Source organism: Typha latifolia, chromosome 11 (genome assembly GCF_019914945.1).
Source record: "Typha latifolia isolate L0001 chromosome 11, TyphaL0001v2, whole genome shotgun sequence".
In the NCBI taxonomy this organism is placed as follows: domain Eukaryota; kingdom Viridiplantae; phylum Streptophyta; class Magnoliopsida; order Poales; family Typhaceae; genus Typha; species Typha latifolia.
In genome coordinates this window covers 5,128,176-5,153,951 of record NC_133096.1, presented here as the reverse complement: position 1 = coordinate 5,153,951, position 25,776 = coordinate 5,128,176, and the positions used below count along the sequence as shown (strand labels likewise).

The following is a 25,776-nucleotide window of genomic DNA, read 5'->3' as shown; positions in this document are numbered from 1 at the left end:
CAAATAACCCCATTGGGCCTAGGTTAGTACATAGGTGGGGTGTTGGGTTGAGCTCGAGCCCAACCCAATAGGCAAGAGTGGAATAGCTCATGGGCTGTGGCTCGACCGCAGCCCCACCAAGGGATGTGGGTGGGGGTTGTTTAACCCCTACCCTCCCTCACCATCTCCTTCTAATGGAAGGAGACAGAGGGGAAGGAAAAGGGCTTGACGCTATTGGTGGCCCATATCGTCGGCAACCCACCCTCGAGGCTGGCAGCTCGCGACCCTCACCCGGGGTGGGTGGTTAACCGGAGGGAAGGGGAAGGGAAAGAGGAGGAGGAGGGCTCGACTCGACGGTGGCAGGGCATAGCTCGAGCCAAGGTGGAGTCGCTGTCCGTCCTCCCCGCCTACGGGGGAGCGGGAGTAGCTCACCCTGTGGCCGGGGTGGCCAACGGGGCGGCGAGGCGCGCTCCATGGTCGACAACCATGGAGGTCCCCCCCTCCTTCACTAAGGGCCTGAAGCCCATCTAAAGAACTCCCCTCCTCCACCGGAGTTCTCGGACTGGCGGCTAGATGCAAAGTTGTCAACCGCCGAGGACTTGATACGATCTCTCCTTTTGGCCAAGGCTCGATCTATTCTGATTTTTATATTTGAACAGGATTTGACATTGAACTTTGGAAATAGATACCGAAAGATACCGCTGTCGATGTTAGATTTTGATATGTTGTAGCCTAGGAAAAGAGCTTTCCAACAAATTAAGTTTCAGAAAATCGAATGTTAAGATCTCGAGATTTCGTCCGATTAATGGACGGATGTTAGGGAGTCTGTCTTAGGATTTGTGGATAGAGGCACGAAATCCTTGGTGATGGTGGAGGTTGGTGGACCGGCGTTAGCGACGTGGTACTGGTGAATAAGTGGTGGTGGAAGAGTTATGGGTGATGGAAGGGTTAAGGCAAAGTGATGGATAGATTGGAAGAAGGGGAAAAAGTGGGCCGCCCCTAAGGGTCTAGGGTGATTGGCCGGTCGAGGGAGGCTAGAAGCGGTGATGCCGGGGAATGAGGGAACGAGAGAGAAGAAGACGAAGGAGACAAAGGAAAAACTCAATTAATTCAATAATGATTCCATGGTTGCCATCTTAGAGGCTAACCAAACAATTCAAAAATGACAATTATTAACCCTAAAATAGTAGATTTTGCCGACTGCGTTCGAATGCACATTTTGTGTTCTCTGTATGTGCGAATGCGATGTAGGCATTCGCAGGCACGTTCGAACGTGGCATTCGAACGCACATCTCACACTCTCTAGATGTGCGAACCTAATGCAGACGTTCACAAGCGCGTTCGAACGCACTCCATCCGCGTTCGAACGCGACATACAGAAAACTTAGTTTTTTAGAATTAAACACTAAAACAAGAAACAAAGACATCCCTAAAGTGTATCCATGCTCGAGACGACATCGGTGAAGTTTGAATTGTATCAAGACTCTGATGACTACGAGGGTGAGGGGTCGATTTAGTGGAATTTAACGGGGAGTAGGGGCTTATCAAGGGGGTCTGCGGCTGTCTTCGTTGGCTCCGGCGTCGGCAACACGAGAGAAGGAGAGGTTGAGAGAGATGGTGGGGGTGGAGGGGGAAATAGGGGAGAGTGGCTGGGTGGTATGCATGGCGAGAAGAAGAAGAAGAAGAAGAAGAAGAAGAAGAAGAAGAAGAAGAAGAAGAAGAAAGAGAGGAGAAGGACGGGGGTGGCAGGCTGGGACGCACGCGTTGCGTCGGGAATTTTTTTTTAAAATTTTCTGGGTGTTACAATATCTCTCTTCGAATAGATTATAATAAGGGACTATTTAGACATTTTAAACTATCATCGTCTGCATACACTCTCTAAACTTTTTTTTTTACCTCATACACCTCCTAATTCAAAAAGTTTTTTCATTTAAAGATCCATACGTATGAATTTGTTTCTTAGTTCAAAAGGGCATATATGAATTTGGTAAACATTCAAACCATTTTAGCATAACCTTTACCTAATTAGAACCTAACCCGTTTGTCATCTCCTAATCTGAACCAATCTACTATTTAGTAGATGTTCAAACAATCTGTAATGTAACATGCTGGTGATCAAACATAGATCAATCTACAAGCCTTGACATCTAGGTTGTCAAAGGCCTAGGCCTAATCTTGGGAGTTATCTGTCTCAACTCTCAAATCAAAATTGGGGATCGGTCATAAGTCAAGATTGGGGATCCTCAAAATAGGGAACCCAAGTGTTAGCCTATTACTAGGTTGTCTTAAACAACTTCTTAATATATGGACCATTCACTTATGAACTACCTTATTCTAAAATAAGCCCTCTTATTATGATGTACTAACTAAACAACAACTTAGTTTGTTCTAGTATATTAATTTATTATTCTCTCATATCTTATTCTATGCAACTTTTAAAAAATAATTTAATAATAACCCATAATTACTATATTACTCTTATATTAGACATCACTTAATTATACATTATCTCAACTACAATTGAGATTTTCTCATTTAAAAAAAAAAATAGTTATGTCATATAAATACACTATAAATCAGTACTACAATGCAATACAAAGAACATAAATCTGCATTCCCACGCACTGCATAGTTACATATTCGCACCACATGGTTATATATATCTGATGTCCGCATTTTCACACTCGACATAGCTATATATCCACATTGCCACGCACTACATACGCACTACGAACATATATATCTACACTACCACATATTTTAATATTAATTTTATATCACATCAAATATAATTATTAAATTAATATTAATTTGGTAAAAAATCACTAGCCCCAATACAAATTCACCATTCTCTAATATTTTAATATCAATTTTATGTCACATCAAATATAATTATTAAATTAATTGTCATTTGGTATAAAAAATCACCGGCTCCAATACAAATTCACTATTCTCTAATATTTTAATATCAATTTTATATCACATCAAATATAATTATTACTCTTTACACTAATATTCAATTAAACAATAAAATAATTTATACTAGTATTAACTCTTTTTGTGTTAAAAATTAGAATACTTAGTCTAACCTTAGCTTTATTCCACAAGTAAACTTAACTTCTTAAAGCATGGACCTGACTTAGAATGTATCACTAGTGGATAATAATGAATGCCAAAAATCATGTCTAAAACATCGTAACAGAAGCGAGAAGCTTGTTTGCCGGCATGGTCATTACTGGATAGACCATTTATTCCACAATTCGGAAGCTTGTTTGCCGGCATGGTCATTACTGGATAGACCATTTATTCCACAATTCGGAAGCTTGTTTGCCGGCATGGTCATTACTGGATAGACCATTTATTCCACAAATCGGAAACTTATTTGCCGACATGGCCATTACTGGATCGACCATTTTTTCCACAATCCTGAAAGGACAAAAGCTTTCTCACAAAATAAAGAAAAGAATAGCCAAAGTGTGAGGTTAGAACCCTTCAGAACAAATGTATAAGGGAAACAAATACCCAACATTTAGATTGATGAATGCCAATACGTATTGATGATACAAAGATGATACACTGGTATACAAAATATCCAATAATATGGACAAAAGGAACAGATAGCATCTTAACACTACAGCTGAATACACATAGGAACCTAGCCTCTTAAATTTCATGGAAATGAAAAGCAAAGATCAGAGCTCTAAATACCCCTACAGTGTAATTTTGTTTACCGGCAACTTTGGCAACACATGATCCCGCCATCTTGGAATTCCAGCTTGAAATGCCTGTTGGAGGACGGTGACCCATTCCTCAAGAATGGACTCCTTAAGTTGCTGTAATATGGTGTACTCTTCCTCCATAATAAACTCCAGCTCCTCAAAATGCTTGATCTTATATCGGATCTTTCTCAACTGTTTTAGAAGACAGAACAAAGAAATGTGTTACCTTTTCCATTGCAACAAAAGCAGCAGGTTTCCAAATACCAAGATAATGGGTCAACTTTCTCAAGCTCTAATTTTAAAATATCAAATGCTTGTTCACTGATAGGTATGCCAAAGAACATGGAATACAGAGAAAGAAATAGAAACATTTGAAGCAAGGGTGAGAAAAAACATGGACTCGATGAACAGGATAGATCTATGATCTCAAGAATCACTTCTCTAGTTCTTTCCATGGCAAGAATAGAGTTGATATTTTTGATACATGAACTAATTTTAGGCAAATAATTCAAGAAATCACTTCTCTAGTTCTTTCCATGCCCAGAATAGAGTTGACATTTTTTATACATGAACTAATTTTAGGCAACTAATTCAAGAAATAAATGTTAATCTGTTGTCACGGAATCAATTCTGCTCCAACATTAATAAGTTGGAAAAAAAGAAAAAGAAAGAAAACCTGTGCTTCAATAATGGATGCCATCAGGAGTTCCATTTCCCTCTCTTCATGGTCTGCTAGCAGCTTGGCACGAGCCGCTGCTGCCCCCAAGGCTGTTCCAATGGCAGCCCTGATTCGATATGCTGTGGCACCAAAATTCTTCTCTGGCTTCTTCTCTGGTAGATCAATGAGATGAACGTACGATTAGATTAAGGATCTATAAACACAACAAAGAGGTGACCAAGAAATGGCAATACTGAGAACCAAACTGGTGATCAAGGGTGAGTACTGAACACTAATCATCCTCTTTGATTGCTAATTATACCTACACTTGTCGCAAGGCACAATAAATTACGAACCAAATCTGGATCAGTCTATTTGTAAGAAAATTTTAATATTTTTATTAGTAATAGTCTCATGAGTTAGGAATCTTTTGGCTTTGATTTCATGTGAATCTGAGGTCCGGATAAAAAGATATAATTGAAATAATGAAGGATGGTCAGAACTGGACATATGGGTAAATATCTGATGGATATCAGTTAGGCATTATTCTGTCCAAATAAGTATTTTCTTTTACAGTAAAAGCTGCAAAAGTTTCCTGAAATGACTATTGTAACACAGCAGATGTGCCCAACAATACTTTTATCGAAACCCTACCCCTCACAGGTCATATTAAATAAAGCAGGTTTCAAGCAAAACATGCTTGTGTACTTAATGTAGTTTAACACTTAAACCCACACTCTAAAACACTTCTAACATAAGTTTAAAAAGGTTTTGAGTCATATATGAGCTGAATTAGACACAAATCCAACCTAATCTCTTCTTCCCTATCTGAGATAGAAACAATAGCTGCCAATGACAACATTGTCCCCTTGTTGGCATGGAATATGCCACCTAACATGCAAAATGCTGGGTAGCATGTCATCCTTATTGCCAAGCATTACGGTAGCATTTAGAAGAGAATGGCCACAACAAGCAAATATCTACATGTTAACAAACAAACATCTATATGTTAACAAAAGTAGTTGAGAGGGTATGACCAAATCCAAAGTCAAATGTGGCATGAGAGATACAATTATAGAGAATTAATGCATCTAAAATAATATCGATCAGATTTCATATGACAAAAATATGATAAAAAGATATATATATTTAGTATATTTATCATATTTTTATCATCTGAAATTTGATAAATATTATTTTAGAAGTGTTGTAAAATTTTTTTGAATCCTCTACAACTTTGTCTTTGATGAGGATTTTCAAATTTCCTCTGTGATTTAGTTAAATATAATGAAAAAAAATAATAGTTGCATTTTAGCCCAGATCACAAGAAGGTTAAATACTTAAGTTAAAAGTGCAGGAGAATTTCGTACAATTGGGCTAAACCACAGGGGAGTAAAGTGCAATTAACCCTAGTATATAAATTATTTTAACTTTCTAACCTTGTTAACAAGGTCACCACTTTGAGTGATGGCAAGGTTTCTTACTATGAACCTTCCTGTCATGGTTTATAAATCATGCAAACAGACTCTCAATAAATAAGGGTATCTTGTCCTCCCCCCTCATTGGTGGATAGGAGCCCCACTGTGACACATTTTTAAGCTTTGTTAATAAGAAAAACTATCATCTGCTTTCATCTGAATGATTATTTATGAATTAGATTCAATCATATGTCCAATTCATTTAATGTAAACTGAAGTGTCCATGATGCTGGTTCCACAAAAATGGCTCCCTCACTAGCCTTAAATTTGTGTGTGATCTAACCCCCGCCGCTTTGACCTCTCATGACATTATCAAAAATCAATGTGAGCTTCACTAATTTCACTATTAAAAAAGGTTGCAATGGAAAATGGTGCTAGGGTGAAGACTACATGTTTTCCGATCTGTCATAAAAAAAAATTTTATCTAAATAGAAACCAAAAGCACCACAAAACCTTTTCAAGCAGAAAAACCTCTAGGAAAAACTATACGCAATGACGGCAATAAAAAGATGGGTATATGGTTAATTCAACACATCCTTTGACATCAGTCTTGGTCTTCCAATCCTACTTCCTCCTAAGACAACTACTTATGTAAAATCATAACTGATAATAGTATACCATATTGTCTCTATTGGATATGTCCAAACTATCTAATGATATCAAGCAACCTATGTCAGTGGCACTTAAAATATGAGGAACACAATCATTTCATATTGTAATCTTCCAATAACCTCATTCATCCACCTCATTTGTTGCTTCCTAGATGGCCAATATTTTGATTCATACAGCATGATTGATCACATAGTCATCCTACAATGGATAACCCAAGAAAATTTTGTTGAAATGAAAATCAATGTCAACTATCTTTGTCCTGAAAATGTAGTATTGGTTCACAAGTCCTTGAAGGCCCTAAAGAAGTCAACCAACTATCAAAAGTGAATTTTCTATGAACTGATTCACAAACTTTTGAACAAAATTAAAGAACAAGGAACTTGAGTAATGTAATTAGATCATAAAATTATCCAATAATTGTCTAAAATGTACATTTTGTGGAGCAGGTACTGGCTGTCTGATACTGAGGAATAAAACAAAGTTTTGGAGGAATAGACATACCAAAGCTTGGAGTTCAAATTCTAACCTTGCAAAGGTGACATATGTCCTATTGGCTTCCTAGTACATTTCTCTTCTTTTCATCATCTATCCAAGTTTAAAGGTCTCAGATTTCCACTGAATAAATTAAGTATATCTACTGAGTTTAAACGAATCGAAGAGGTTCCACTGCTGAAATTAAGTATATGAAAGTTGGAACTAGCTTCTTTTTCTAGATTCATGAAAACAGACTGCCCATAAATCTACAGTAGCAAAATCGTGAAGCATTATGATCTCATGATACTTAGAAGCCTGTTGAGTAATGCATTTGCCACTTGCCAGTACATAAGCATTCATCCATGCTCACATGAAAGAAATAGATGGATGTCCACAGAAGCACAATTCAGTGTAGAAGAACCATCATGTAAACCAGCACAAGAGAAGTACACAGAAAAAAGATATAAGAATACTATATAGGAGATTTAATATTATCACCATATGAAACTATCTTCTACTTTCATCCTATACATAAAGAATTGTCTATGATTCTATAGCAGAAACTTAGAATAATCAAATCCTTCAATCACTGCATAAGATTAGTTGATTTAATGTAAAAAGTGCTAAAGGTGATAAGTTCACACTAGAACTCTTTCACTAGCTTCAATGCTTTTTATTACGGGCAACACAGATAGCACTAATTCCACAGAACACAGGCGATCACACACACAGAAACTCAGAAAAAAGAAAGGAAAGAAACAGAAAAAGGAATTCATTCATAAAAATCAAATGAAATAAACTCAGTAAGAATTAAACGAAATATGGGGTTGTCTTGACTCGTGTACAACTCAAGGATGAGAAGAATCCAAAAGAATCAGCAGAACTTACAGCCAGCTATTAACTAGATGAAAATTCTCTAAAAATTGCTTCAGACTTCCTGGCCAAAGCAAAATAAGAAAAGAATACTTGGGCCAAGAAGAGCTAGCTAGTAGAGTAATTCACATTCTTAGCTTGAGATTAGGGTCATACAACTCAAAGCATGCATCAAATGCAGATAAAGGAAGACAAATGCATGAGAAATCTAATAGTAAAGCATCTCATTTAAAGGAAGAAAAGAGGAGAGGGTTTTGAAAAAAAACATAAAAAGGCTCTTTTATGCCAATGGTGCGCAGTAGAGAAAATACTGATTTTGTTTCTTCTACCAATATATATATCGAAGGGACAAAAGCATTTAGGCATTCTGATACTAAATCTAATGTAAACCCAAGTGCCTCAGAGTTCATAAAATGAAAATGTATGAATTAAATCAGACATGGGAATAGTTTGAACGAATTCAGACATATAGAGGATGTGGAAAGAGATTTAAAAAAAGGATAAATGTTATTCAAATTAGAAACCAGCAAGACATATTTCTGATCAATATATTAAACCAAACAGTAAAAAATGGGACAGGAGGAAGAAGCAATAACTAATGAAGCATCAAAACCTTATTTTACTCGACCAACTCCAGGACTTCCCTAGAAAGAACTATTTGAAAGCTCACAAAAGCCAAAATGAAACTTTTTCCAACCAATATTATCTATAATATGACTTTAACACAGAAATCTTACCATAGAAAATATTTTAAAATCCATAATAAAGTGTTAGTAGGAGATATAATACAATCTGCAAAGACAAGAATCTTGATTTACCTCAGTGGAACCTAGAAATTTAGAATTCACCTATATTAAGATTATAATATATTTTGACAACATATTGGTCTCCATTCATCCATTTCATGGCCCTAGTCCCTAAAGCTCCCATAAGGACCAAAATGGCAAGAGGGTGGCATACTAAATGGGAATATAGTGAAAAAATTCTTTAGCAATTGTTGTCTCTTCCTATCCTTTCGACCAATTAATTGGATGTCAGAAGTGTTGGTCAGGGGCATGCCAGATCATTCATCCCAGAAAATAGAGTATTTAAATGTATCACTCCTAGGTCAATAGTAACAGAGTATTACAACTGTTACAGAAAATGCTACTGGAAAAAGATTAAGAATGAGCCTATCAGCCTAATATCTCTATATACCTTTTCTTAGATATTCATAGAAATACTGGCCAACAAATAATTTGAAGAAAGGTTAAAAACTTAAAATCCCAACAATATTCAGTATCTATACTGTGGGCTGAGGGGTATTCCAAAATCTCAACCCTCAATCCCAAAATTAGAGTATTTAAATGGGTCCTTCCTTGGCCAATATACCCATACAGTATTATGGCTTTTTAAAGCTAAACTAGAATATGTGATCTTCAATGTAGTCCCTATAATGCAATTACTCTTAAAAAGGACAAGAGATCAAAGCAACTTATAAAGGTTCATGAACCCTAAAAAAGCAATTCATTATCTAAATAGGGAGATTCCAATACCTGCTTTTTCATGAACCATGTCCTGATCTCCAACATTGTTGTCACTGAAGGAACAAGAATATAATAAGCACATAGCATTGAAACCCACACAAATAACCAATGCCAGTGAAGAATACTAACCTCTGTTGTTCAGCATTGGAAGAAAATGACTTATTCATAATTTCATACTCGTTGATCTCAAAGGCTTTCCTTGCATGTTTGTTTTCATTGCACAATGCTGTAACAGCTGCATCTGCTGCTGTAACAGCAACATGTGGGCCAGCCACCATAGACAATAAAGCTACCTAAGATACACAACATCAGGCTTCTGTTCTCTAACCTATAGGGTCTTTGAATGTATTACCATGTAATAATCCTGTTTGCAACTATTGCAACTCAACAAGCCAAAAAAAAAAAAAAACTAACCTCTTCCATCAATGAGCCTGTAGCATCTATGGAAGAAGGCAAGCATCTTCTCTTTGAAGGACGTTCTTGAGTAACCTCCTCTTTAACATTCTCCTTGTCATCAGTTTGTGTGCAATCAGTAGTTGCCTCCTTTGACAACTTGATTAAGGAATGTTGGTTTTTCCTAACATCATCTGTTTTGGTTACCGAGATTCTACTATCATATTTGCCATTTATGGTGCCCAACATATGTTCACCAAAAGGTAGTTGTATAAGCCGTGCAATACAATCAGATTTACTCTTAGTACGCACATGCTGAGCGATAAGATCCCAGTCATCTCCATGCTTTAAGACAGCTTCTAAAAGAAGAAGGGTCTCTGCATCTGTCCAAGCACCAGCAGCGTTGTTGTTAGAACTGTCCTTGTTATCTCTTAGGTCCTCTACTGTTCCTTCTTCCTCATCATTCTTATTTTTGGAGCACTTTGAACATACAACAAGTCCATCCTGCAGACCCATTATAGAAAATAAGTATAACATGTAAATATAACAATAATCAACATTCAACAATTTGCTCTCATAAGCATGTGAATGCCCTATGTTGTAAGGGACAGTGATGGTTATAATGTGAAAACAATGCAAGCCATAAGGTTTTGCATTCTAAATTGTTTTGTTTATCAACTTTTACTACTTAAATCCTTCTATGAGCGAGCATGATGTCAAGAGTATAGATAACAAGAATCATGATGTGAATTACTAATACCTTTAGACCATCAATAAATCATGTTAAGTGAAACAAAATCAGTAATAAACACATCAATAAACGAAAGAAAATGAGATGCACCCACATCTACACCTACAAAAGCACACACAACCATGAACATAGAGTACAATCCCCTCTCTCCTATCTTTGCAGTAGAAGAGAGAAGGGTTAAAAATTTACATGTTCTTGTTAGTTGCTACAATTACTATTAATTTTTTCTAATTAATCTTCTCAACAGAAGATCCATAAAAATCATATAATTTTCAATTTCAGCTAGAAAACAACTTAAGAGAATACAAGCATGGTTCAACTTAGTAGTTTGGAAGAGGCTCCAGGGTTATTCATGCAAATCCAGACTTTATGCATTTTACATGTGGTACCGCAGTCGTCTTTTCATCTACTTCATGCTTCATATATAGGATATTCTTTTTTTAATCACACACAATGGCCCAATCTATAAGTATATAAAAATAGATAAATAGACGTGTGCACATACATGCCAATAGACACATCAGTATCTGTGTGTGTGTGTGCACACATGAACATACATGTTTCTTGGTTTAAGTTCATCTCATTTATGACATCAGGCAATTTACAACATCAATAATGACATGAAACTTCAATGAGAAAATGATATAAAGTGAAAACTATCAACTCTTTCATCTTTTGTGGAGTCAAGTGGAAATTGGCAACTGCTTGGCATTAGATAGGGTTTGTAACTATCAACTGTAGCTGCCTAACTAACTCACACAATTTCCTTTAAGCTTTATCTTCTACCTTCTTGTTATGAGTGTGAACTGGTGATTGTAACAACTAATTTCAATAGCAAACTACCATTCCCAATTTTCTCCATCGAGCTGAGATATGATTCAAATCCATTCTTTACTTATTACCTATTATTTTCTAAAGTTGAACAAAATTTGCAGAAATTTTTTAAAAAACTTTTAGATGACAAAGACAAAATTGTTTACCATCGGCTGTATATATTCATTTTTTGTGCAACTTGTGAAACTGTAGTCAAGCTAGCATGGGCTATATGGTTCACAAATAAGCCCTGCTATTGCACAACTTTGTCAAATATGATTGAACTCTGGCTTTGATGTTTTTATGGAAGGACAAAACACATATCTCGCTAGTTATTGATCAGCATAACCTCCACAAAATCTTCGATAAGCCATTATCCCAGACATGCACTTCTTAAAAGGTGAAATATAAGAAGCCAAAACCTTACTATTATCTATTTTTTCATCTTCCTTTAAAGAAAATGAAAGACTAACTGAAAGATGGAACTTTTTTACCTCCAAAGTTTCAACGTGCGGCGCACCACATTGCTCCCCACAGAATCCACACAACTGGGTCTTCCGGGTAAGCCACTCTCCAAACACGTCTGAGTATGACGTCAATGGCGGCAGCCTAAACCCATTCTCTCCTCCCATAGAACCCTTCGCCACCACCGATTTCCTCTCCGCAGATATAGCCGGCATCACCACCTGCACTCCTGCCGGCGCGCCTTCCTCTACAACAACTTTAGGCCCAGCCACCTCCGCCGTCGCCATCGTTGTTTCAGCCCCATCCGCCACTCCAAAATTAATCAAACCCCACTTCTCCAAGAATTGGAAGAGCTTCCGGAGCAAGCAAACGTCTCCAATCAAACCCTTTCGGATCTCGGTGAAGGTTAGCCGCCTGGAAGGGTCCTCCCGGTACTTGTTGATGACAAAATCGCGGTACTCCTTGTAGACCCTCGGGCTCCGGGTGATGGAACAGCCCTCGAAAAACTCCGGGACGGATTTCTTCTCCGTCTCGTGGATCTCGTCCCATTGGAACCAGCCTGGTATAAGAGGAAAGAAGACGAGAGGTCAGAAAACCCTAACCCTAATCGCAACCCTAAACCTAGGAGAGAGATACTGAGGAGAAGGGGAGAGGGGAGTAACTGGAAGAGATGGGAATGGTGTAGAGGTCGCGGGCGAGGTCGTCTTCCTCGCTGTGAGGATTCATCTCTCTAGTGCTTCTTCTCACGGGCGGGAAGAGGTAAGAGGAGGAGCACGGGAGGAGGGCTTGGAGATCGAACGGATGAAAAGGGGGATCTGGGTTGAAGAAGTAATCTTGGCCGTTCGATTAGTACGATCTTGGCTCGAAGTCTAGTTGATTATGGAACTTAAACGGTGTCTGAGATGGGAAGATGAGAGAGGCCTGGCGGTACTCCTTTAAGATTAACCACTGAATAAAAAACGTGAGACGCACGTGCCATACATTTAGGAACTTTTGTATATATGCCCTTCTAGAATCCATTATTTTCATGTTCATACTTATGAATTTGCCATAAGAATTTAGGGGTGAAAACGGGTCGAATTAACTCTGACCCGACCGCTATTTGAGCTGATTCAGATCGGAGTTGGATAAAAAATTCTTACCCAACTTAGATACGGTTGAATATCGGTAGGATTTTAGAAAAAAAATTCAGTAGGTTTTTTTAAAAAAAAAGTCTGGATATGGACATGAGTCAAGTATGATTTTTTGGATATAGATATAGATATTTTGTATCTGTTTACTCCCTTATATTTTTAATTAGTTTATAATTTTTAGTTTGCTTATTTAGATGGTGAATATTAATATCGTTGATGATGTGTTCTATATTGTTTCTAGAAATTAATTTTGTTAACCTTATATGAATTTGCCATGCAATAAATTTTTTTTTGAAACTTTTAGTATTTTATATTATCTCCAAAAGAAAGGTCATAATTTATTTAAAATTTGATATGTATTATTTTAAGATCCCATCATTTAATCAAAAATTATTTGTATTTTTTCAGTTAGAATATAGTTTTAAAATTTACTAATTGTCCAATATACATATCTGAATTTATATTCAAACCCTAAATATGAATTCAGATATGAATTCAATACTATCTTCTATGTATCTTATTTATTTCCACCCTTGCATTTAATAGAAATATAGAGCACCCAAAATTTAGTCTCCACGACGTGTCTAAAATGGCAAGCAATTTTATTAAATAGATCGTAACTTTGTTTTTGTTATTTGTACACTATATTATATGTATTTTAATCATTTTACTCCTATATTTTATTTTTTAATGTCTCAAAATATCCTGAGTTAATTTTGACTCAACAACACATAAAATATTTTCTTATATTTAAAAAATAGAATACCCCTAATTTGATATTAAAATATGGTTTTATTAATACATCTATGTTTCGATATTCATAAGGCCTTGGAAAGAAGCTGGAGCATTTGTAAGACCAAAGGGTATCACCTGGAACTCGTAATAATCGTTCAAAGTCTAAAATACAATTTTATGCATATCCGTCGGGTGAACTCTAATTTGATGATACCCGTCCCTCAAGTCAAGCTTGCTGAATATAGTCGCCCCTACAAACTTGTACAGTAGCTCCTCTATAACCGGAATGGGATAGTAGTCCTTGACGGTAATAGTGTTTAGTGCCCGATAGTCGACACAAAAATGTCATGTCTCGTCCTTCTTTCGTACCAATAGCACGGGTGATGAACATGAGCTATGACTTAGTTGAATGAGACATTGCTCCAATATCCCAGCTACCATCTTGGAAATAATTTCTTTTTGCACATGTGGATACCGATATGGCCTCACGTTTGCCGGTGCAGCCCCAGGTACAATCTCTATGCGATGGTCCGTCGTTCGCTTTGGTGGCAACTCCTTTGGTTCCTCAAACAATCCAGCAAATTTGTCTAATAAATTAGACAACTCAATGGTAGTGTCTAGACTCATTTGAGGCTCATCTCCTGTTGGTCATAACTGAAGAAGATAGGCCAAATCACTCACACATGGCAGCTCCACTATCGGCTACATCGCTGGAATCGGCGAAGACTAAACGCCATCAAGCCGCACATCTTTGTTTCCTTACTTAAATTTCATCCACATGCTTCGGAAATCAAAAATGACGAGTCCCAAGCTTTGTAACCACTGAGTGCCAAGGACAATGTCCCCTCCTCGCAGCGCCAATGGATACAAGTCCACAATTATGTTGTGTCCTTACACCCGTATACCAACCCGATGACACAAGCTCTCCGCCTTAAGCTTCGTGCCGTCTCCAATAGCAACGTCAAACCCTGTGGTCGGTTCTGCATCCAAGCCCAATCTCCTCACGAACCTCCCATCTAGAAAGTTGGGTGTACTCCACAAATCGATGAGGACATGCACACAATGCTTTCTAACGAGTCCATCTACCCACAATGTCCTCGACGCGGAAGTACCTGAATATGAATGCATCGATATTTCAACTTGGATATCTTTCTCCGCACCCTCCTCAACGGCCTCCTCATGGACCTCATCTGAACACTCTCCATCACCCACAACCTCATCATTCTCCTCGAGACAATCGATAAGTATCACACTCCCGATTGGTTTGGAACACCAATGATCGGGGGTGAAACGTTCATCACATCGAACGCAAAGACCCTTCGCTTTTTGCTCCTCCACTTGGGCAGATGTGAGTTCGAATAGGAAGTCTTGTTCCTTCTCTAACATCTAAAAAAGGTCTCAAAGGTGGTCGTGATCTAGTACTAGCAGCCATTGTCTTTGAACCCGTAGAATTTCCAACCGGTATTCTAGGTGCAAATTGCCCATCTCGGTTGCCCCAACTTATTTTCGCTGCCATCTTGAGAGCCTTATACTTTTGCTCCATCCTCACGGCGTTATCAAAGGCCTCCTCAAGAGTGATAAGACATAGAGCACGAACATCCGCCTATATCTCCTCTCGTCGCCCTGAAATGAATGTGCTTATTAATGTCGGTTCGGGCCAAGGTGGCTCACAACGACTATTTACGCTTTCAAATTCTGCTTGGTACTCTAATACAGTCGTCCTCTGAACCATCTTGCTTAATGTGGCAGCAAAATCTTCATATGTCGCTATCCCAAATCTACGTGTAATCCTCTTACAAAAGTTAGCCCAACCGGTAAATCCTCCACCACGAATAATCGATCGATACCAATGCAATGTCATTCCTTGGAGGTGAAAGCTTGCCATCTAGACCTTTGTGTCCTCCGTTGTCCCTTGACAATCAAAGTATTGTTCAACTTGAAACACCCAATCTATTGAATCACCGCCTTAGAATTTTGGAAAGTCCAAGCATATGGTTCTCCCCCAAATAGCATTGTCGGGTTCGCGAAAGATTCTTGATTCAGGTTTAAACCTTTGTGCATATTGATCTCCTTCTCTAAATCCTCGAGCACGTCCATCACCATCTCCGAAGGGATCAACTTCATCATCAAAGTGCCAATCCTCCTCATCGACGAAGCGCACTGGTGCCGCACACCTCTCGGGTTCCACCATCGCCAGTCTTGGGTTTTCTAACAGAGGTGGGGGATGATGTGTAGGCATAAGTAAAAGATGATCATTGACACTCACATGTCGCACCTAAACCTGTGGGGTATTGGTTCGATGTAGTCCCATCGCTGGTCCTTCTTGAGGCACCAATCTTCGTCGAGGAGATGATAAAGTCAATTGGTTCATGACATATTCCTTTAAAGCATTATGATCATTCTACATTGCGTCAACTCTATGCAGCAATGTTTGAAACATACCCCTAAGTTCATTCGCCAAGCCCATGTTTACACCCATGGACGTTGGTTGACTCGGTCCTCGCGTGGTCGCTCCAAAGGAATCGGCCTCATGGTTAGGGTTTTTATGGATTGAGTCTTTCCTTATCGATGTGCTCTCCATTGGTCTCCTTATTAATGTCATCTTCTTTGTTTCCACCATTAATGGAGGTCTGAGGTTTGCCTGGCTGTGATATCAAATTGATGGGTTCTACGATACCAACTGATAGGCTCTGATACCACTAATAGGCTCTGATAGGCTCTAATAGGTTACTGAACAATTCTCTTATGATTTAAATTTATTGTAGGAAGCAGTCTACGCAACCGAGGGAAAATATTCTCTAAATATTCTCGCGTAGTCAGAAAATTACGAAACTAGTGGAATCGATCCATAACTCCTTGATTTACATTCGTATTTACGCCCTTTGCATATTCGAACTGCAATTGGGACGAAAATATGATTTAGTGTGAATGATGGTGGTGGTGACGAGTTGAGTGGATGTTAGGGTTATGGATGATAATGGAGATGAGGGTGGATGAGTGGTGTTGTTTAAGAAATATAGATGAAGGGGAAGAAGTGGTCGAGATCCCAAAGAAGAGGGAGGAATCGACAGTCGAGGAAGATTAGAAGTTAGGAGAGACCTCGCCAACGGTAGATGTGGAAGGTTGGTGAAGAGGGAGGTGGGAGAGAGAATAGAGAGAAGATAGGAGGCAAAAAATAAATAATCCAATAGCATAATGAATTTGGCTGCCATCCACACCTTATAGAGGCTAGCCAAAAGCCCTAATAACAATAATTAACCCTAATCCTAGTGCAATCCCTCTGATCACATTTGAACGCATAAAAGACGTTCTCTGTATTGCAAACGTGATGTAGGCGTTCACATATGCGTTCGAACGCACCCCCAACCGCGTTCGAATGCGACTTACAAAAAAATTATTTTAATAAAAATAAACAACTAATGTAATAAGAAAATACCCTAACTAAGTGTATCATGATGATCTTTATTTTTCTAAAACATGTTATTTGGTTGTTTTCAAGCATTTGAACATCATATAGCAAGGCAATGAAGAATTAAATATGACATTCAATGCTAACATAGTAATGATTTAGTTTTGGAAATATACTAATTTAGTTTGAAAAGTAGTTGATCGAGTTTTATGTTGAAATTGATTCAAAATCAAGAAAACTACTTAAACAAGTTAACGACATTCATTGTAGATTGCTGGCGTTCGAATGATGTCGGGCCATTTGAACAATTTCAGACGTTTAAATAACCGAGAATTTGGAAGTGGTCAGTGTTCGAAAAGCATTTAAATGTGTTATCATCGATGCATCAATGTTGACGTTCAAATGCCGTCCACCCGTTGGAACAGTTTGTGGTACTTGTTCATAATAGTGGATGGGCGTTCGTACGTCATCCACCACTTCGAACGGCCTACGGAACGTGTTATCAGCAGTGCACGGGCATTCAAACAATGTCCATCCGTTTGAATGGCCCACATGCTTTCTTCATCCTCAAGTCTGTAACACCCCCGCCCGGCATAAGTATGTGCACGCCTATGCGCCCACACAGCATGCGCGATGCAAGCGACAGATTGGGCGGGGCCCCTCATGCATAGATACACTCCTATGCATATATAATCATGACATTATTAAATAAAACTTGCTAGCATATCCATGCTCACATAATCTATCAACAAATAAATCATACTATTAACAAAATAAACATGTTAACATATGAATATCCAAGTCCACAATAATATACACTAGACCACTACATAATTTGGCAGGATTCACATAGGCCAATAATATACACTAGACCATTACGTATCAACTACTAAAATTATTTATAATCCAATAACTATATCCATGCCATATTTCCTATGCTCATTATCCTATTTGGTAATCATCAACTTAAAAATTTAAAAGAGACATTAATCTTCTAACAATATTATTGGACAAACATATCCCTATTAAATTATCCATCTTGTTGGTACAATCAAAATTTTATACCTACTAACATAAGTATCTTACAAATATAATTTATCATACTAGTCATTCCAAAAATTCTTTTCTATATACAATCTACAATAATCACATCGCCTAATATCTTTTCCATTATACAAAATTATTATGTCTTACTCATCCATCCACAATCAATAATTATAACCCTCATAAAAATTAGAATAGTCTCTCTGTACATATATCTTTTTACATCAATCTCCTAATCTCAAGTGTATCCATAAAAAGATCAAAAATCCAAAAATATACTATATTTATTCAGAATAACCTCAAATCTACTAATAATAATCTTTTTGCATAAATAAATATCTCCACATGTTTAGGAATTTCTACACTTTATCACATCATATGAACATGTCGATATCTCTAATATTATGCTCCACAGACTATAACATATCGACATCAATAACATCAATGCATGCTTTAGTAATATCTCTTCCTATTCATTAGTCGCTATGATAAATTCTTAATATACCAATATCATAAATTATTTCTATCAATATCGTCAAGTGTCAAAACTTAATAATCTCAACATCACAACCTAGATCTCTATCTCAACCAATTAATATCTCACTCGTAAAGATTGATTACTAGCGTAATCTTAAAATAAATTGACAACTACTATACTTGATTTGCTAGATCATCCTTAAACCTAAGCTCTAATACCATCTGAATTGTAATGCCCCCGCCCGACATAGGCACGTGCACACCCACGCGCTAACACGGCACGCGCGACGCATGCGATAAGTTGAGCGAGGCTTGTCATGCACAGATACACTCCTATGCACATATAATCATGACATCATTAAATAAAACTTGCTAAAATATCCATGCTCACATAATCCATCATCAAATAAATCATACTATTAACCAAATAAATATGTTAACATATGAATATCCAAATCTATAATAATATACATTAGACCACTACATAATTTGGCAGGACCCACACAGGCCACAACAAACCATTAAGATACAACTAATACAAGAGTACACTATAATTTGACATGTATTATACAAATTATCGTCTAATACAAAAGAGTACAAACATCAAATATTAGTACAACTCAATTTCTGTATAAACTATCATCTATATCGTCTCGCATCTATAGCTCACTTTATCATCACTTTAAAATATTTTCTCAAGATATCTCAAATCGCTATCACATACCACATATTTAAGGGGGTTAGAAAAGAAATAAAGAAAGTCATGAGCAAAAGGCTCAGTGAATAAATCATGTATTGGATAATATGAATCAGAAAGAAATATGATGCCATGTATGAGCAGGTATATATGTATCCTCAATGACATATATATAAATGAAATCAATTCTCATGAATGAGCATATTATATCCTTAACCAAAAATATATCTAATGATGAAATTATAATATAACATCATCGAATATAACAACATATGATGTATAACAGTCATGATCCAATGATACTAGTTATATCAATGATGATGCATAATGCATGCCAACCACTAGATAAATTATATATGTCAGAGCTAGATATAATCCACATATCTCTCACTATCACAATTATCCGTCTTAACTCTGAATATCATCCACCATGCTAGACTACGATACTCAGCCCAAACTAGATATACATCATGCCACATGCTCAGAGTATACCCTGTCATATGCTAAGAGTATCTTTAGAGATAAATCATATCCTGCCATACGGTAAAGGCATCTTAGAAGAAAATCATACCCTGACATACGCTAAGGGTATATCAATGATAGTTGTATCCTATTATATGTTAAGAGTACAACAATCAACCATCACCATACTCTATCATACGCTAAGAGTATGTCTAGTATTAGTCCGGACTAGATACCGTTCCAACCATCACATCACATCACATACACATGTATTTTCATGATTTCCTATACATGATAGATTATATGCATATATCCAGTACTGTAACAAATCATGCAACTTTGAAATTTAGGTAGTAAATAATCCAAGAGAAAAATAATGTAATGCAGACTCCAATCATGTATCTAACACATGCATACTCCTACTAGTCTATCACATGCACCCTCATGATAGAGATCATCTCAACATAAAATCATAACAGTATAGTCATCTCTAACCATCTCTATATATCACCAATGTACTCATGTCCCAGATCAGCCTAATCAAATGAATGATAAAATATGTTCCACTGAAATTATGTTTAGATAAAGTCATATAATCATGCTGGAGGTCAAAACATACATATATATAATTATATAATATATCCTAATTTGAGAACGACGTCTAAGGGATAAGACTACTCACTTTCGATCATAAATGTAGACAAAAATGTAATTACAACTAATTTATCATTCTTACTGCTTCTTAATTATATAATATAAGAGATAAGTAAATGATAAGCTTATTATTTTATTCTATACAAACTAGTATAACTAAACCAATAGAATTACAAACTAGCTATATATATATAAATAATGAATATTAGGATATATTTATAAATCTCACAACTATAATTAATGAAGCTAAGTATTAATCTATCATATGCAAGTAAGCTTATATGTAAATAATAGTTATATTTAAGTGTTTGTAATATAATTAATCATTAATTATACTAATTATAATTAGATAATAATTATATTACCAAATATATATATAACAATATAATTAACTGCCTAATTAAACTAAAAGCACTAGTTAACATAAAATCCTTAATTAACAGAAAAGAAATAAGAGAAAAAAATAAAAAGAACTGCTATAGTGCTGGGCTCGAGCTTTGCTACAGTGCTGGGCCGAGCCCAACACTATAGGAACCGAGGAAGAAGAAAGAAAAAGGAAGAAGAAAGAAGAAAGAAGAAAGGAAAAGAAGAAAGAAGAAAGTAAAAGAAGAGAAGAGAAGAAGAAAAGAAAGGAATGGAGGAGGAGGACTTGGCGCTGGCGAGGAGGGCACCGGCTGTTGGTGGCTAGCTAGCAGCCGACCTCTCACCGATGGCTCGGCTCTGGTGAGCCCGAGCACAAGAGTGCAAGCGAGCGAGAGAGAGAAGTAAAGGGAGAAGGCTAACCACGTCAGTGGAGGCGGCGATGGCGGCGGCTGTAGGCCGACGTCAGTAGGGGGAGAGAGAGAGAGACAAAGAGAAAGATACCAAAGAGAGAGAGAGAGAGAGGAAGAGAGATTTAGAGAGAGAGAGGCTGTTAGGTTTTTATTATTGGCAATTGTGTACAAAATATTATAAGTGTATTTATACATGTATATGAGCTTTTATACAAGTCTAGAAAATATCTGTTTTGAAGAATTGTAAGATTATTGAAGAAAAGTTTATGATTTCACATCGCGTTCATACCGCGTTTACAACACATTCTCATGCGTTCACACAGATAGAGAGCTGCGTTCACAAGCACGTTCGAACGCGGGCTCATGCATTCACATAGACCGAGAGCTGTGTTCACAAGCATGTTCAAACGCGGGCTCACACGTTCACATAGACCGAGAGCTGCGTTCACAAGTGCGTTCGAATGCAGGTATATGTGTTCACATAGATCGAGAGCTACGTTCACAAGCGCGTTCGAACGTAGGTACATGCATTCACATAGACCGAGAGTTGTGTTCACAAGCACGTTCGAACACGGGTACATGCGTTCACACAAACCGAGAGTAATTTTGAAGGAGACTTCTTGAGGTTACATCGGTTCTTCAACTAACAACGTCATACTCTTCTAAAAAGCTTAATCTTTCGTCTTAAGGGCTATCTAGACGAAAGATCAATCTCGAGTGCTACTGAGGTTGGACATCAATCACGAGAAGCAGTGAATCGTGGGTTCTAGCGAGCAAGATTGAGAGGAACAAAGTCATTTGGATCGATGGGTTATTTTGTGAGTCGGTCTTGTAATTGCTACTATTTTAGTGATTGGTTTTGATCCGAATTTGGATCCGTGGTTTTTATCCATTTGGGTTTTTTCACGTTAAAATCTTAGCGTTCATCTCTGTTTTCATTTTTAATATTTCTTCGGACTTTTATTTAAACGAACGAGTGATATTATTGCTTAGGATTTAGATACATACGCGTGTCTAGGGGTTTTTCACTTTTCTCTATGATTACTTATATTTGAAGCTACTTATTTGTGGTTGGATTAATCTTTGAGATTTCTCTACTATAGCCATTATATTTGTGATTTTTCCTATTTAGATATTTGTCTATTACTAATTCCATTGAGATTATTAGTGTTTTATTGGGGATTCGCTTTTGCTGTCTTATTCCGCACACCATTTCGAACATGATGTTCCTTTGGTATCTCTTAGATCTCAGAAGTTAAGTCTACTAAGGAGATCAAAGACCAAGTTCGATTTTGAACACTTATTGTTAGAATTTAAGAGGAGTTTCATCTTCTACCGTAGTTACTATATATCCAAAGTCCCAATGTAGTAGATATGGGTGATCCAAGCTGGATGACATCAACTAGAGTCAATTTATCTGCATATAGAGCAATGCATCATAGAGGTCTTACGTGTCTAATAGTGGAGGGTCTTTTTAGTATAGTAACTCCCTCAGATAACTTTCATTTGGTATAGAATTGGTTCATCTTATTTTAAAGAGATTATTAGATGAATTTGCTTATAGAGAGAAAATCTACAATTAGACCACCACTTTTGGATGGGTTCAATTACTCATTACGGAAGTCTAAGATAAGGCCATTCCTCAAATATGTAACTAAGTCAGTGTGACTTTTGATTATCCATGATTGTACTCTATTCAGGATCTTGTTATATGATATATCTAAAATAGAGGCAATTGATCAATGGGACGAGTCTAATCTAGAAACTTTTGGTTAAGATAGTAAAACTATTAATATAATTTTAATAGAGTTTCTCAACACTACTCTAGAAGAATTTGTATTTAGTAAGGAGAGGAGGATGCAAAAATATATAGGAAAATAAAAGTTCATTAATTACCTACCACAGATACAAAAAACATTAACTAAGGTTGATCAAAGTCCAAAAATCATAATTGTTAATCAAGGAAGCCTTTTTGCAACTAATAGCAAAACCCAAAACTCAATATGCATTAGCAAGTTGATACTCAGCTTTCCAGCCAAGTGTACCAAATGCTCTCACTAGCTTCATTAGTATTTTTTCTCTTTTCTCATCTCCCTTGCAATTATCTTTCACCTAAATATCTCTAATGCTTTTTGGAATCCCAAAATTATACGAGAGATTCATAGTTTTTTTAAGGATCTCTCTAATGTGTTGATACATTTTTTTTTAATATTTTTTAATCTTTATTATAATCTTGCCCTAAGACCACTATAAAAATTCTACAATGGAATCTTCTTAACCTTCAATAATCACCCTATAAATTCTTCTACCATTGCTTAAAAACTGATACAAAGATTTCATAGTAAAGATATTAAATTCAAATCTTCACCCATAACAATCTTTACCATCCTCACTAAGTTGACAATTCTCAAACAGTAAAAAAAAAAAAAATCTGCTACTCCTCAAATTACAAACTATCTTTAACATTCTCCCATAACTAATAGACCACCCAATGTCAGTCCATGCATCAATAGTAACCTTCTCATCCTAAGCAATTTCAAAAAGGTGAAGAAATCTAGTTGCTAATGAATATCCTTTAACCTAAATATCAAAACTTTCCTTTTTCTTTCTAATCTTATGAGAAGTGCAGTATTTAAGTCCCCCTTTGTAACACCCAAAAAAAAAAAATTCCCTCTGACTAACGCACGCGCCGAGCACGTGCATCAGCCCCTACCACTCTACACCCCCCCATCCCCTCTTCTTCTTCTTCTTCCCCTTCTCTTGTCGTGCACGCCACCTTCCCCATCTTCTTATCTCCTTCCCATCACCGCAGCCATCTCGATCCTCCCCCCATTTCCTTCTCCACCGCATTACCTCTCTCCCTCTCTCGCGGGTTGCCGACGAAGCCGGACCGAGAGCTGTCGAGCCTGCCGGCCAACCCCCCTCGATAAGCCCTCCTACCCCCCTGCCATTAATTTCGATAGTGTAACCCCCCTCCCTCGCCATCGTCGGAGTCCACGGCGGCCAACGACCTCGCGTCTAGCCACCGATCTGAGAAGCCCCGGTGGAGGGAGAGAAGCCATCTCTAGGCTTCGAGCCCTCTTTGAGGAGAGGAGGCACCTCCATGGCCGCCGGCCATGGAGCGTGGCCCGTCGCCGTCGGCCCTCCTCCTCCCCTCTTTCCTTTTCTTCCCCCTACTTACCTGATGGCCTTGTGCCGCGCCACTGGCCTCATGCTGCGCCACCGGCCCCGTGCTGTGCCGTCGGCACCGTTGGCCTCATGTCGCGCCGCCAGCGTCGCAGCCCCTCAAGCTTTCCGCTCTCCCTTCTGTCTCCCTTCCTCGAAAGATATGGGGGTGGGAGATGAGTGTTGGTGGGCTGCAGGCCGCAGCCCACTGACCTAGTCTCGAGTGGGCTGCAGGCCGCAACCCACCTGGACTCGGGTGGGCTGTAGGCCGCAGCCCACTTGGCCTTGGACTCGGGTGGGCTGCAGGCTGCAGCCTACTAACCCAAATGTTGGGTGGGCTGCAGTCTACAGCCCACTAATCCAACCTTGGTGGGATGTGGTTAGGCCCCAGCCCACCAAGGTCCTCTTGCTTATTTGGGTTGGGTTTGAGCCTACTCATTACCTCTAGCCTAGCCCATTTGGGGCTATTTGGACCCTATAACCCTGTTTATCTTTGTCACCTGATTTAATTAGTCTGATCCCTCATAATGACAATTTATTATCATGTGAATTTTAGGATAACATAAGACTCGCCCTAGGAGACCTTGACTCATGTATTTGCCAAACATAAATGCGCTAATAAGACAATTAATTCTATTAGTTTGCTAATCTTACGTATGGCTTAGTTGCGTGAATTAATAGGATTGTTACCGCGTGAGGAGAATTTTGGGATTCCGGAGGAGCCGGCTAGCTGACGAGATTTAACATATTGTGGAGACCCCCTAGGCGAGTAGAGTTATACAAAATTTAGAATAATATAGTTACAGTCATTATACCTATCATGACACTTTAGAAAGTGTCGGTATTAATACATGCATTTAGTATGCTATGTCATGTCTTTATATATGCAGTTATTGATAATTTGCTCATCATGATATTATGAGAATGTTAATGTAGCGTAAACATTAGTGTGATGATGCACTATATATATATCTGTTGTGAATATAGAATATAATGATCATGATGACTATGACATGCTTTATACACTCATAGACACTACACCACTTTCACCTAGCCCAACGATCATGATGACTAAGCAGTTACCCGAGATCCATACTTTAGTTTCATAACATCCACCTAATAAGCATCATAATAGTTGATATATTTAAAATATTTATGTCCCGTGAGGGAGGGTTTGACGAATCAAAGATCTTGAATCGCCGAACACTCACCATATATATAATTTTTTTCTTCGAAAGGAGTTTCTTAGACCCTTGTCATATAAACTAAATTGGGTTACATGAAACATCCAGCTGCTCTCTCGACCAAAGACCTAATGTCCTGGTGTGGAGAGCGTGTTGGGCCAAAAAAATGAGCCAATCTATGTTACGAACCAGATGTAGATCAATACAGACATAAGAAAATTATAAAAATTTAGGTAGTGGCAGCCTCATGAGTTAAGGTTCTAATGATTTTAGTTTTATCTATGTTAGATATCGAGATGAAA

The 25,776-nt window shown here is 37.7% G+C and overlaps 1 protein-coding gene across 1 annotated transcript; it reads right to left on the bottom strand.

Moving 5' to 3' along the window:
* Positions 1-3,485: 3,485 nt before the first annotated feature.
* On the bottom strand, positions 3,486-12,646 carry LOC140798209 (SWI/SNF complex subunit SWI3A homolog). The gene is made up of 7 exons (XM_073151979.1): positions 12,404-12,646; positions 11,771-12,300; positions 9,734-10,216; positions 9,449-9,612; positions 9,329-9,372; positions 4,375-4,529; positions 3,486-3,890 (listed from the first exon to the last, which is right to left on the bottom strand). The coding sequence occupies exons 1-7, from the start codon at positions 12,465-12,467 to the stop codon at positions 3,690-3,692; spliced, it is 1,641 nt and encodes a 546-aa protein (XP_073008080.1). The 5' UTR covers positions 12,468-12,646; the 3' UTR covers positions 3,486-3,689.
* Between the last annotated feature and the right edge of the window lie 13,130 nt (positions 12,647-25,776).